The sequence below is a fragment of the Ambystoma mexicanum genome, chromosome 1p (assembly GCF_040938575.1).
Source record: "Ambystoma mexicanum isolate Mex_15411 chromosome 1p, UKY_AmexF1_1, whole genome shotgun sequence".
NCBI lineage: Eukaryota > Metazoa > Chordata > Amphibia > Caudata > Ambystomatidae > Ambystoma > Ambystoma mexicanum.
Window position 1 is genome coordinate 1,189,623,675 of NC_090921.1, and position 13,177 is coordinate 1,189,636,851.

The 13,177-nt window shown below is 44.4% G+C and overlaps 1 protein-coding gene across 13 annotated transcripts in view; it reads left to right on the forward strand.

Moving 5' to 3' along the window:
• The first annotated feature begins 1,367 nt into the window (after positions 1–1,367).
• The window catches only part of LOC138451221 (variant surface antigen F-like), a 342,866-nt gene continuing 331,056 nt past the window's right edge, over positions 1,368–13,177 (forward strand). For 5 of the 13 annotated variants that reach the window (XM_069604896.1, XM_069604903.1, XM_069604901.1 and 2 more), the window contains exon 1: positions 3,049–3,214. In XM_069604896.1, coding sequence (XP_069460997.1) covers positions 3,201–3,214 — 14 coding nt within the window. In that variant the 5' untranslated portion in view covers positions 3,049–3,200. Of the gene's footprint in view, positions 1,497–3,046; positions 3,215–13,177 lie in introns of those variants that run through there. The other 8 variants (XM_069604893.1, XM_069604899.1, XM_069604895.1 and 5 more) reach the window with 4 other exon arrangements.

Sequence of the window (13,177 nt, forward strand, 5' to 3'; positions counted from 1 at the left end):
TATATATATTGTTCCAATTCATAAAATAAATCGTTTAACTTTACAAAACAGCCTGCTTCCTGGTACAGTGAGACCGGGGGGTTTCAAAGAGAGGGGCATGATATAAGGGTACATCATTCAGAAATAAAATAACTTATAGACACGAATATATAATTAAGAGTTCCAGCTGTGCATCACACGCTAGGCATTGACTTAGGTGGAGTGGCGGGTTGAAATCACTTACATACCCTCTCCCCCCGACCTCTCAAACAAGGCAGTGCAGATATTCAGTGTGCATCAGCATTAGCTGTTCACTACCTACCGTCACTAACAGTGCCCTTGTTGGCTGCGTTGTACTGTCATCATGAGTTGTGTGTAGTCTGTGGTTGCAGAGTTTGGTACTTACTGACGTTCCGCTTGCTGTAGCCTGCAGTTACAGGGCCTCATGTCATCTGTGCATCCGATGGCTGTTTTTTGATGATACACTTCTGGAATCAACACTCACCTCACCGGTGTGACCTCACCCCCTTTTGGGAATTATGTGTCTGCATCCCAACTTTGTAATTGGTGGGACTAGTGCATCTTGTATGCTTGGTGTGACTTCAGGCCGTATTCCATGGTGTGTGCATCCCATGGGCCAGGTACACAGTGTTGCAGTTGCCCATTGTGCAATTTTGGGTGGTGGGATGTTAGCTTCACTCATTCCATGTGGACACTTTGTGACTCCTGCTTGGATTGGATGCTGTGCTCTGTCCTTTCCGTACAAATCTAGCGTGTGTCAATAGGTGTCCGTGCAAGCATATGATGACATTGTTCATGAGGTTCCGGCTGTGCATAATGACACCACATTAATGCAGTATGGTGATGCATATTTTCCACATGTTCACTCTCTAATGTGTCCCATTGTACCTCTGCCCCTTCTGCGAGTGTGCCTTGTGAGTGGTTCTTGTGTGGTGATGTCCTGCCATTGCCTGGTTTTGGACGAGGGGTGTGTGGTGGATGTCTAATTGGAATGTGTATGGGTGGAGAGAGATACACTAGGAAAATAAGCTGGTGTCTGTGTAAGAGGATAGACATTTATGTGTGTAGCCAGGCCCGTTTCTTGGCCCAGGCGAGGCGGGCAGCTGCCCGGGGCGCAATTGCCCCGGGGGCGCAATTGCCCCGGTCCCTGCCCCTGGCTGGAGGGATTCACATGTCTGGGTTTGTGGTGGCGATTGCGGAGGACAGAGAGTTCGGCAGCGCCGTAGCAGGTGCTGGCGCTGCCTCTTCTGACTGTAATGTCACGTAAAGTACTACGTGACATTACGGAAGTCAGAGCAGGCTCCCAGCCCACCCCCTCCCTTGACTTTCGCGCGACTTCGGGTGGGGGTGGGCTGGGGTGGAGGCATAAAAAGGCGCCTTTCCTGATGCCTGCCCACCTTTGCTGCTGGCTATATCCTGTGCTTGAGACGGCAGAAACATTTCTTTGCAGCTCGGATTTGTTTGTGTGCACAGTGCACCGCTTCATCAAAAAGAAGGTAGGTGCCATGTTTATTTTATTATGCTTTGTTCTTCTAAGTCCTTGACCTCTTTGTTTGTGTTTTCCCTGTCGGAGCCGTACTATGCATGATTGCTCTAGTGTGTGTGTACTGAGTGTGTGTTTGTGTCAGCGTGAAAGTATGAGAGTGTGTGTTTTCACTGGTCCCCTTTTCCCACTGTGTGCCCCCATTGTGTCCCTGTGTCCCAATGTGTGCCCCCACTGTGTCCCAATGTGTGCCCCCACTGTGTCCCAATGTGTGCCCCCACTGGTCCCCTTTTCACACTATGTGTCCCCACTGGTCCCTGTGTCCCAATGTGTGCCCCCACTGGTCTCCGTGTCCCAATGTGTGCCCCCACTGGTCCTTGTGTTTCAATGTGTGCCCCCACTGGTCTCCTGCCCCCACTGGTCCCTGTGTTCCAATGTTTGCCCCCACTGGTCCCCATGTCCCACTGTGTCCCAATGTGTACCCCCACTGGTCTCCGTGTCCCAATGTGTGCCCCCACTGGTCCTTGTGTTCCAATGTGTGCCCTCACTGGTCTCCTGCCCCCACTGGTCCCGTGTCCCAATGTTTGCCCCCACTGGTCCTTGTGTCCCAATGTGTGGCGCCACTGGTCCCCTGCCCCCACTGGTCCCCGTGTCCCAATGTGTGCCCCCACTGGTCCCCATGTCCCAATGTGTGCCCCCATTGGTCCTTGTGTCCCAGTGTGTGCCCCCACTGGTCACCATGTCCCACTGTTGTGACTCTTGGTCTTACAAATCTTCTCAGAGGATAGAAGTTGGTAGGCATGTCCAACTGTCCTATTGTAGAGGTTAGTTCTACAAAGTTATTGAATCATGATGTAATAAAACCGATTTTATTTGTTTAGCAGTGTTATATTGAATTTGGGAGTGACGCGCGGTGGGAGTGGCGTGCAGTGGGAGTGGCGCGCGGTGGTATTGGGGTGTGGGGGTGCGCATTCCTAGTGTTTCGCCCTGTAGAAACTGCCCTATGTGTAGCGACAGTTCGAATTTTTGTCATCAAAGGTAGCTACGTTCTTATGGCAGCAGTGCTGTTCAAATTGTCATGTAAGTTGTATCTGATAGCAGATGTGTGCGGGAAGTGTGGCTCTGCCTTTGGCTAAATCCAGCTAATTAGGTTCAATGTTTCCATATAAACTAACAATACATCTGCCATAATGAATTAATTTGTTGAATTAAAGCACAGAAGTGGAAAACGTATATCCCAGGGACATGGAAGTATTTGATGTCAATCCATGGTGTGTGCATATGTGCCTAAAACTGCTGTCCTCAAAATTAAAATCTTCAGCAAATATAGGCCAAAGTCTCCTTCCTTTGTCAGAATAATCTAAGAATTGCTGTGGTCTTGCTCGGTTTCGTTATCAACTTCCTCCTCATGAGCACCCCAGTGGCTGTAAACATGCAAGCAGACATGGAGACATACAAAAAAAACAGAAGCGGTTGAAAGCTTTGAAAAAGGAAACATGGTTTGTGGTCACCCAATGGCTGGCGTCATTTCCTTCTCTTCATCATCGCCCTCGCTGCTGAATTTGCTTCAACTCTCTGTCGTCCAATCAAGTATGTGCATAGGCAGAAGCCTCGCAAAGATTTAAGGGCTTGGAAATCCGCCTGCACGCACTGGGACTGGGTCCTCTACTACAAAAGAATCCTCTCGCCATACGTCCACCGACACCCATGCACGGCTATGCTGGCCTACAGGTGAGAACACCTTTGAGTTGCCTTTCTTTCTTAATACCTGAGGATACAGTAATAGCTTGACCTTGAAAACATATTTCAAAGTGAGTCATTTATTTTTGTCACTGATCGGCTAAACCTTTCAGCACAGGTAAAACATTGGCCCAACAACAATGTTAGTGAGCACAGGTTCTTGTAGCATGTAGAACATGTAGTAATAAGCAATGATGTGTTATGACTTTGGACATGTGAGGGCGAAGTGCTCTGTAAATCTTAGCAGGCACGAGAAAGGAGTTGGCAGAAGAGCATAGGAGCTAGGCAGCTTACTGGTAGAAGGGGCAAAGCTGTAGTCAGGACTGGTTTATGGAACAGGCTGCAGGCACAGCATGATGGCGAAGCGGGAAGCTCTCTGCTTTGAGTGAACCAGGTCTGCAGGCGTGGCTTTTCGTCAGACAGGGCCAGGTTACGAATTGGGCACAGAAACAAGATGCTTCACGTCATCACCTTGCAAGCTTTTACCACCTTGGAAACTGAAAGTAACGCACCGGTAGGAACCCTCATCCATCACCTCGCACAATGGCTCAGACCTCACCATGCCCATGAATGATTGTCTGCAAAGCAGATGTTAGTATGCACAAACATTGATCTCTTTAGGCAAAAGAACAAGGTGCAGTTACTGTTGCTAGATGAATACAGGGCATCTGAAATGTCGCGTCACCTTTCCGAAGTCTGCAGCCTCTGAGCGCGTAGGAACAGAGTCTCGCCGGACGAAGTGACCTCTCTCTGCCCTCTACAGGTCACTGTCATCTCTGGAACTACTAAACAGGCCTTAGGAAGCCCTGACCATTCAGAATATCTAGCCAGTTCCATACCGGCTGGTATAGTGTCGCAAAACATAAGACCCCTGGGTATTTTTTAGGGCCCGTTCTTTCTTTCTTTCTTTCTTTCTTTCTTTCTTTCTTTCTTTCTTTCTTTCTTTCTTTCTTTCTTTATTTCTTTCTTTCTTTCTTTCTTTCTTTCTTTCTTTCTTTCTTTCTTTCTTCTTTCCTTCCTTCCTTCCAAGGTATTTTCCAAACATGAATTAATGTTCCCACACTTTGAATATAGAGAGAGAAATAAACATATAATATTCCTAACCTCCCTGCACTGCAATAAATCCTAGTCACTCACGTATGGCATACAATCTGTTCCTCACTTAGCACTTCTTACCAAGGCCAGTAGTCTTTGACGTCCCTGCACGACCTTGCTGTGTTTTGCAATCCAGTCTCAGTGCAAAACTTCTTCCTACGTGTGTGGGGAGCACCAACTGATTAGATTCACAGTCAGCGCTCGGCCCTTTTTGAGATAGCACCATCCGTCTGTCTTCTGAACCCAGCACGAACGGCCAGCTCTCCTCATTTCTCTTCCTTAGGAAAACTCTGATTCAGCCCTTTATTGACGTGGCTTGTCTGCCTACAATTTCTACCAATCAGAGTAAAAAGAATGTGCCCTGTGCCAGCCTTTGTTTTCAAAACAATGAAAGCTTCATGTCCAGAGTAACTGTTTCGTTTTGCTCCCTGCATATTTCTGCCCTCTACAATCTGAATAAAATGCCAGTGTGCATTCCCTCATGGAAAAAATGAATTTTAAACAGTGCACCCAAAACATGGATTTTACCTCATTGTGCATATAAGGCTGCATTATCATGTTAGAAATTAGCACTTTAGTAAGGTTAGTAATGTTAATCAGTTGTGTATTATAATGCAGTCTTCACACATGAAGCATCCAATATACATTGTGCACCTCATTATTTTAACCTGGCAGCACACTAAGTGTGTCTATGTGTGCTCTGAATGCCTGCAGTTTCAAACTGGGCCTGGCTGTGTACTTTGTATGCAAGCAATAACGCTATATATTATGTACTCGCAAAAATGCTATACATGTCCTTACAGGGCCTCACACCTCTTGTTCTTCAAACTAGAGACCAAAATGTGTGAGACCATCCCTGTTGGTTGAATGTGCCCTCACACTGTGGATGCATGCTAAAGAGGAAGAGCTTCTCAAAGTCCCACAGTTTCAGCCACATAGGATGCTGGTTAATTATTTACACAGTATTTTTCCTAGCCTTTTGCCACCTCCCTGTTCAAGGGTCCTGGCTCTACCAGCTACCAACCTATTTATCTGTTACCTCCTCAATGTCTTACCACATGCTGGGAACCTTTCTTAGCCTCATTTCCTCTCTGCACTATTGTTGTGCTTGCCTTGCACCTCCTTGATGCATGTTCCTCCTCCCTTGCAAGGCTCATCCTTTTCATGCTTAGAGTTCACCTCTGTGTAGGAGATTTTATCTTATTGGTGTAAATTCTGGATGCAGGTATTTTGCAAACATGAATTAATGTTCCCACACTTTGAATATAGAGAGAGAAATAAACATATAATATTCCTTACATGCTGGACAATCACCTGTAAATCTGGAATTGGAGTAGACTCATCAAAGCTGAGCTCGGAAGTTATTGATCAGCCCATTGCCTACTTTCACAGACAGCTGATGGGGACAGAAAAACAACAGGTCCAGAGTTAAGAAGAATCCAGTTCAAGGCCATTGGGTCAGATCTCTACAGAGATTTTCAATGGATATGGTGCCTCAGCCTTGATCACATCTACATGTATATGTATGCCAATAATACCAAACCTATGCCAAGGAGAAAAGTGCATATCCTTCCCCTTTATATCTGATCACATGTTGGCTCATTATCCATAACACTGTGAGGTAACATGGCCCAAAGGAAACTTGCTAAAATCAAGGCTCTCGTCTTCATTGATCACTTTCATCTTTGAAACAATAATTCTGTGACTTTCTCCCTAATAATGGCTGAAACTCCAAATACTCCCTACAGAATGGTAGATTCACAATTGACCTCAACATCTATTTCTTGCTGTGCAGTTGACCCTGCGGTGAGTTGCATGTTTTTCCTATTAGATGCCTTACCAAGAAGTCTCCCCTTCCTTAGATTTCCCCATAAGATTACAGTTGTCAGCATTGTCTTTGGTAGCCCTTTGGATTAAGGAAATACCTTTACTTGTACCTCCTTTTAAATACCTTTACTTGTAATTCCTTTCAAGTATACAGACTGGATACAGCATGGTCAAATGTATATAACTTGTTCAAAATGCAGCCACTTTCCTACTAATCCAAATGAACTATCAGGAATACATTAGTCAATAAATTCCTCTACTGGCTTCCAATGTGCCAATGACTAAAACACCATCTGCATTGCTTACCATGCTTCATATGACACATGTGGGTCATTCCATCAAATCAAATTCCTATGTTCAGCACATCACATCCCATTTTCTCATCTACTTACTAATTTATGAAGTGGTTCCACACTCCCTAAGTGCCCATCAGAAGTGTGCAGGTGTGCATGTGATCTTCTACCTTTACTTCAGCAGGTTAGAACAGACTTCTGGCTGCTGTGCAAACATCCATGCACCAGGCTCAAGACAGAATCACTTGCTTTGACAACACTTATTGTTCACAGGGATAGAAGGTGACATCCGCTCCATGATGTGCCACATGGAGATGGTTAATGATGGAACTCCCAGAGATTATCCAGCACTTTGTGGGAGAGACACCAGGTGTCACTTGAGACAGGTGTAAGATAGATATTCTATGCTCATCCTTTTCCCCATGACTCTGAGGAGTGTCAGGGAGGAACCCTAGGTGGTGAAACAAGCAACCCCTGTACATCATACCTCGGCCACAGTAGGACAATGTTCATGGTCCAAGACCATGAACCCAACACAAAAGGTAACATTGTCACAAAACTCCTGTGAAGGACCTGCAAGCTACTCCATGGAATGTCTACAAACATAGACACTGGTTTTCAGTGATAGATTCACTGCAGAGGGACAGCAAAGGGAATAATCCACATTCATGCCATACTGCAGGTGTCCGGGGTGAGGTAGGATGCCTGGTAGAGGACCTGTGGAGCCACGAGTGCGCAGTCTAGGGTCACTTGACCTCAATATGTCACACCCTCTTTCAGAGCCCTCACAGCTCATTATGTAAACATAGAGCAATCCTATGGAAACTAAAACATAGCACATGAAACCAATCTCTTGGGAAACCAAGACAATTGGCGAGGAGCTGGAGGTAGCTTGGAGGGCCCAATCAAGTTGCGTGTTACAACTATTAAAATAATTCAAGGCCGGGGCTGAGTAATCAATACCAAACACAGATGTATTAAAGGCAAAAATTAATGTTTTAGAGTGTGGGTGTTTAAGTATAAGTTAGGACAGCTTTCGTAAGGGGCGGGAGAGAGTTGCGAGGAAAGTGTGAAAAGCAGAAAGCAAAGAGGGATATGTTGCAAAGGGAGAGTGATATTGGACAGTTCCTGGCCAGAAGGCCTATCAGAGGGACAGTCCAATCTAGACCTGTGGAGCCATCATAACTGGAGGTAAGTTATGAGTAACCTTCAGGAACTAGTGAGATGCCTTTAGTCCAAAGCTCATATAGTGGTGGCAGATAACGCTTACAGGGACTAGAACAAACCTTGAGTGGAGTGCGGGGAGTGATATTGAGCTACTGAGAGCTAAAGTGCACACCCTGTTGAAGAGAGCAAGGCCATCAGCCCAAAGAAAATATATATTTTCTAGACCTGCATAGAGACCAAAGAAACTCTGCCTAGACAGACCCAGATTGGGGGAGTAGCTGCAAATTCTGTTGTGCTAAGTACACCCAACTGCTAAGTGTGGCATACAGGCTTGTCCAAAAGCTATGAGAGCCTGTTCCCTCATCCCAAGGGGAACAATGACACTATCATTATCAGCCAGGAGGCTGTCACTTCTTCCCAGCAGGCCAAAGACATCATCGCCAAGAGACACCAATGCAAAGATTAGACAAAGATGACCTGGGCAAAAACACAGCTATGCCAAGTTAGCAACCCTTTGCAAGAAATGTTCAGGTGTTTCCTAGCAGAGAGATATATAGTGGGTCCTTGGACTTTAAGAACAGAGATTAATTTAGGAACAGACTTGAGACTACCAATCCTTTCGACTATGGACCCAAATATAGAATTATTATAATAATTATTATTATTATCATCATCATCATTATTATTATTGTTGTTATTATTACATCCTTTACCTTGAAGATATTTACTACTGACTTTTTCTTATTTGCTATTTCAATTACAGTGGTAATTTGGTAAATGCACCACCACACTGATATAAACCTCCCCTCTGTACTTCACTTACATAAATAATTCACAGGATGCATGAATGACACTAAAGTCTCAGTTGTTTTTATATACATGTTGTATTACATGCCATTTACAAGCCATCAAATCTTACCTGCAAAATAAAAGAATAAAACAGAACAAGCAGGTATTTTGCAAACATGAATTAATGTTCCCACACTTTGATTATAGAGAGAGAAATAATCATATAATATTCATAACGTCCCTGCACTGCAATAAATCCTAGCCACACACATACGGTATACAATCTGTTCCTCACTTAACACTTCTTACCAAGGCCAGTAGTCTTTGAAGTCCCTGCACGACCTTGCTGAGTTTTGCAATCCAGTCTCAGTACGAAACTTCCTCGTACGTCTGTGGGGAGCACCAACTGATTAGATTCACAGTCAGCGCTCGACCCTTTTTGAGATAGCACCATCCGTCTGTCTTCTGAACCCAGCACGAACTGCCAGCTCTCCTCATTTCTCTTCCTTAGGAAAACTCTGATTCAGCCCTTTATTTGAAGTGGCTTGTCTGCCTACAATTTCTACCAATCAGAGTAAAAAGAATGTGCCCTGTGCCAGCCTTCGTTTTCAAAACAATGAAAACTTCATGTCCAGAGTAACTGTTTCGTTTTTTGCACCCTACATATTTCTGTCCTCTACAAGCTGAATAAAACGCCAGTGTGCATTTCCTCATGGAAAAAATGAATTTTAAACAGTGCACCCAAAACATGGATTTTACCTCATTGTGCATCTAAAACTGCATTATCATGTTAGAAATTAGCACTTTAGTATGGTTAGTAATGTTAATCAGTTGTGTATTATAATGTAGTCTTCACACATGAAGCATCCAAAATACATTGTGCACCTCATTATTTTAACCTGGCAGCACACTAAGTTTTCCTATGTGTGCTCTGAATGTCTGCAGTTTCAAACTGGGCCTGGCTGTGTACTTTGTATGCTAGCAATAACGCTATATATTACATACTGTCACAAATGCTATAAATGTCCTTACATCTGTCACTATATTCATAACAAAAATAATCAGGATGCGAGATCCTCACAACAATCCACAGTTTTTGGACATATTTATTTCAATCTCAAAAACCAGTGTCTTAAATTATTATAAACTTTCGCTAAGCACGAAAGCGATAACGGACAGATTTCAATATAAAAACATAGGGAAGTGCAGTTGTGCACCCTCATCAGGATGTGGAGGATGAGTACCCTAGTGACAAGCACATAAGAGTACAGGAAGTTGGTGACACAAGTAACTCAGATAAGTGCTGCCCGAGGCTGTTTTTCAACCCGGGTGTGGTTTAAACAAAAACGGTGTACACAACACAAAATTAGAAACATACAACAAAGGGTATTTTCACAGTTGTGCCACAAGTGATCGACACAGTTGTGTTTCGGCCACAATGGCTTGGTAGAAGCTTGTAGTTGTGGTGGCCTTCATCAGGAGAGACTAGTTGGAAGAGTCTGTCCGTGGGTAAGATCTGTGGGAGGGAGGAGAACTATGAGGATCTCAAAAGGTACATATTAACTTAGGGGTTAATAAATAACAGTTATGCGTGCTTAGCGAACGTTTGTAATAATTTAAGACACAGGTTTTTGAGATTGAAATAAATATGTCCAAAAACTGTGGATTGTTGTGAGGATCTCGCATGCTGATTATTTTTGTTATCAATATATGTACCCTCCTGGGCATATCAGGACTCCGCCAGGCGCCCTTTATTTTTTCCCTTACATCTGTCACTTCCATCAGCTTATTGTGTCTGTCCTACTGCTCCTGCTCCCTTTTGATGGCTCCTCTGACCATCCCTCTATGGCACTACTTGTATACTTCAATATTATGTCAGACAGCCATCACTCTCTGTATCTCCTCTTTTAGTATGCACTCCAGCCACCTCACTCTGTCTCTCCTGTTCCCCTTCAAGATCAACTCCATTCACCTCTCTCTGTTGCTCTTCCTCTTCATTGCTGCCATTGATATCACCACTAGCCACCACTCACCCTCCTCCCCACTCGTGCTGTCTCTCCAAACTCCTGACTTTGTTTGTTCACACCTCCAACCCTCTCCAAATGTCTTCCTGTAGCTCATCCTCCAAACAATCATATTATCCTGAACTGCCTTGCTCTTTAATTAGGATCATCACCCAGCCCTCTAACATGTCCCCTATCAGTCTCATGTGCATTCAACTTTGACATGATACATGCCCACATAGGCATACATATGAGATCTTTTGGATCACAGAATGAGGCTTCATCATTGACTATCACCATCCTGATTCTGATTTCTCTTCTGAAGTGTATCCTAGAAGGACCAGGGTCAGCAGAGCAGTGCTCTTTCCTATCTCATTCTCTCTGGCAACCTCACAAAGAGTGGTTGGCAAAGAGAATTGTCTGAGTGTCAGTTGACCTGTGCAGTCAGGTTTGACTTTTTGTTTGTTTACTTTGAACATTCCTTCAATAGGCTCCCCAGAAGCAAAATGGGAAATGGACCTCAACACTTATGTGCTTCATGGTTTAGGGTAAATTTTATCCATGCGGGTGCTTATGACCTGCAGACCACAGTCAATCATGCTGGTCACTGAAAGGGCCATTACCTTCTTAGTAGGGTTTTCACAACCACTGCCACTGTAGGGTTCTGAGAAACCGACCTTAGTGGACCTGCAAAGGTTTACCACAAAGGTCTAACCAAATTCTCACTTGCAAAGCATGCAGATGGTTACCGCTTAGACTACGGAGATCAGGGGGTTGGTGTATAGTACAATAACATTCACGAGAGATTCTTACACAGGTTAGTATAATAGAACATTTCTTTATTTATCAACACAGATGCATTCAGTCAAAGTACTAAAGGGTACGTTAAAAAAGATGTATGCATAGAGCTTGGAGGATAGCTTAGGGGCTAAGTGCTTGCCTTTAGGAACAAGACAATGCGCTGCAACATATGTTTCATAACTGATCTTGTGCTTAAAAGCTAGAGGAGTCTATCATTATGCATGATATAAATCACCAGTAAAAACAAACAAAAAAATGGAATCACAGGCATCTAAAGTGAGAGGCACAATAGAATTTAGAAGTTACACATTTTGCTATAATTTAACATTAAGTGGGAGGGAGAGGAGGACACATTATAATTTATGAGGCAGTACCGGACCACAGTAGCTAAACTGTATGAGTCCAACTCTAATCTAAAAACAAGTTGTCCACAATGTTCAAGGTAACTGACCAAGTGTTGGCTTTGGGGGATTTAAAAATGTTATTTAAAGTTCTCTCTTAGGAAATAATAGGCTCAATGTGGTAGATAGCACGTTTGTCAGTGATCGAATTGTATGATTTTAAAGGGAAGTCTCCTGCAAAGAACAGGGGAAGCTACCAATTCACACATCTACAGGGCCCCAAACAGGATACATATACCCATGTTCTAGCACCAAAGGGAAGGCAAGTGTGTCTGTTAGGAAGGACAGTATGCCCAATGTTAGCAATGGGGAACAAGAGGACTTCAAACAGGTATACAATCCGCTCAAACTATTATGCGGACAATCAATGAGCCCAGAAAAGTTGGGTTCAGATGAAGAGAACTGCTCCCATTGTAGGTTCGGGCGTCAGATGTCCACGGGTCTCTGTAAGAGATGACACATTTGGCAGCTGGGTCTGCAAATTCTGTGGTTCCATCTCCACGAGCAACCAAACAGATTTGAAGATCACTTGGCTGGACTCGGAGCAAAGAAGGTAAAGATTCTCTGTATTCACTACCATGAAGTTGGAAGACTCTAAGTATGCCACAGATGCAGTGAGCAGTTTAAATGGCTCTGCAGAGTCTTCGTGCATGACGAATCATAATTCAAGACTAAGACTCCAGCAGACATATCTTCCTGAAGAGGGAAGCCATGGCAGAACAGCAATTTCCAGAGCCCAGAGGAGGAGGCCTTGTAAGTTTCACAGAATTTGCCTGTTAAAGATCCGGGCAGCAGGATACATCTCCTCTTTTGATGGTAGATGCCATCTATAAGCCACAGATTTTTAAGAGCTCCAGGAGGAAGCCCTCAGAGGTGCATGACTCAGGTTCAAGGAAGGAAGCTAATGTAGAAGGACTCCCTTGTTGATAGAAGAGTAGAGCCTCACCTGGCAGTAGATTGCTTATGTAAGGGTGTTCCTAGCAGCAAGCTTCCGGTGTACCTCTGTGGCATATCTGGCTTTCGATCATTTCTTACAATAGTCTACTGAAGACTGGTTCAGATCCTCTCAAGGTACACAGAATCTCAGGACACCTTCAGTATTCAAACTCTGGGCCGCTGCTCAATCATGGGCAGCTCGCACAGGAATAGGCAAGCTTCTCAGTAGTTCCAGAAGGTGTATTGGGTCTGTCTCCATTCACTTAACCAGCCCTCTGCAGCTACACTGTTCTTCAACCCAGCCGAGAAACCTCACCAGAGATAACTGCACAGGTCAGTTCTCTCCTTTCAGCCCACCAGCCGCACCTCTCTCTCACCAGGAAGCTAGAAGGCTCCTCCTTCCTCCTTTCTCCCTCTTTCAAACATATCAGTGAAACCCGCCTCTTATCCTATGCCTCTGTACATTTTCTTTACCATTTCCAAGCCTCTTTGGTGATGTTCTCTGTCATACCATGCGCCAGAACCTTCCAGCACCCATCCTGCTGCCTCTCTGGTTCCGCTTCTGTAATTTTACAGCCCCTGGCTTGAATGACCTTTAAGCAGTATTCCACAGGGCGCAACCTCTCAATGATGTTGCTTTCA